The sequence below is a fragment of the Cariama cristata genome, unplaced genomic scaffold (assembly GCF_000690535.1).
Source record: "Cariama cristata isolate BGI_N322 unplaced genomic scaffold, ASM69053v1 scaffold8770, whole genome shotgun sequence".
Lineage (NCBI taxonomy): Eukaryota > Metazoa > Chordata > Aves > Cariamiformes > Cariamidae > Cariama > Cariama cristata.
The window spans coordinates 3,954-4,283 of NW_009592896.1; the positions used below are offsets into that span (position 1 = coordinate 3,954).

General features: G+C 70.3%; 1 protein-coding gene across 1 annotated transcript in view; it reads right to left on the reverse strand.

Annotated features, from left to right (window-relative positions):
• The window catches only part of TCF4 (transcription factor 4), a gene marked incomplete at its 5' end in the record, with an annotated part of 4,240 nt that extends 3,938 nt beyond the window's left edge, over positions 1-302 (reverse strand). Inside the window, one exon of the mRNA XM_009700656.1 lies at positions 155-302. Coding sequence (XP_009698958.1) covers positions 155-302 — 148 coding nt within the window. The remainder of the gene's footprint in view (positions 1-154) is intronic.
• Positions 303-330: the final 28 nt, after the last annotated feature.

Sequence of the window (330 nt, forward strand, 5' to 3'; positions counted from 1 at the left end):
CCCCCGCCATGCCCTGTGCCGCGTTACGGTCTCCAACATCCCCGCGACCAGAAGCTCAGACACCTCATCCCTCCTGCCCAGGTCACCGCCGTCCCGGCCGCGTGTTTGGGGATGCTGCGTCCCGGGACAGGCTTCGCGGGCAGGTGGTACTCACCCCTGTACGGGTCCTGGGGCGGGTTCAAATCCGGGGACGTGGCAGACTGGACGGGCAGCTGGGGGACCGGGACCTGGTTTGGCACGAGCGAATGGCTCCCGCGGAGGCTGACCCCGTCCTCGCGGTGCGCTCCGACCTGCCGGCGAGGAGAAAGGCGGCGGTGAGGCCGTGTGGTG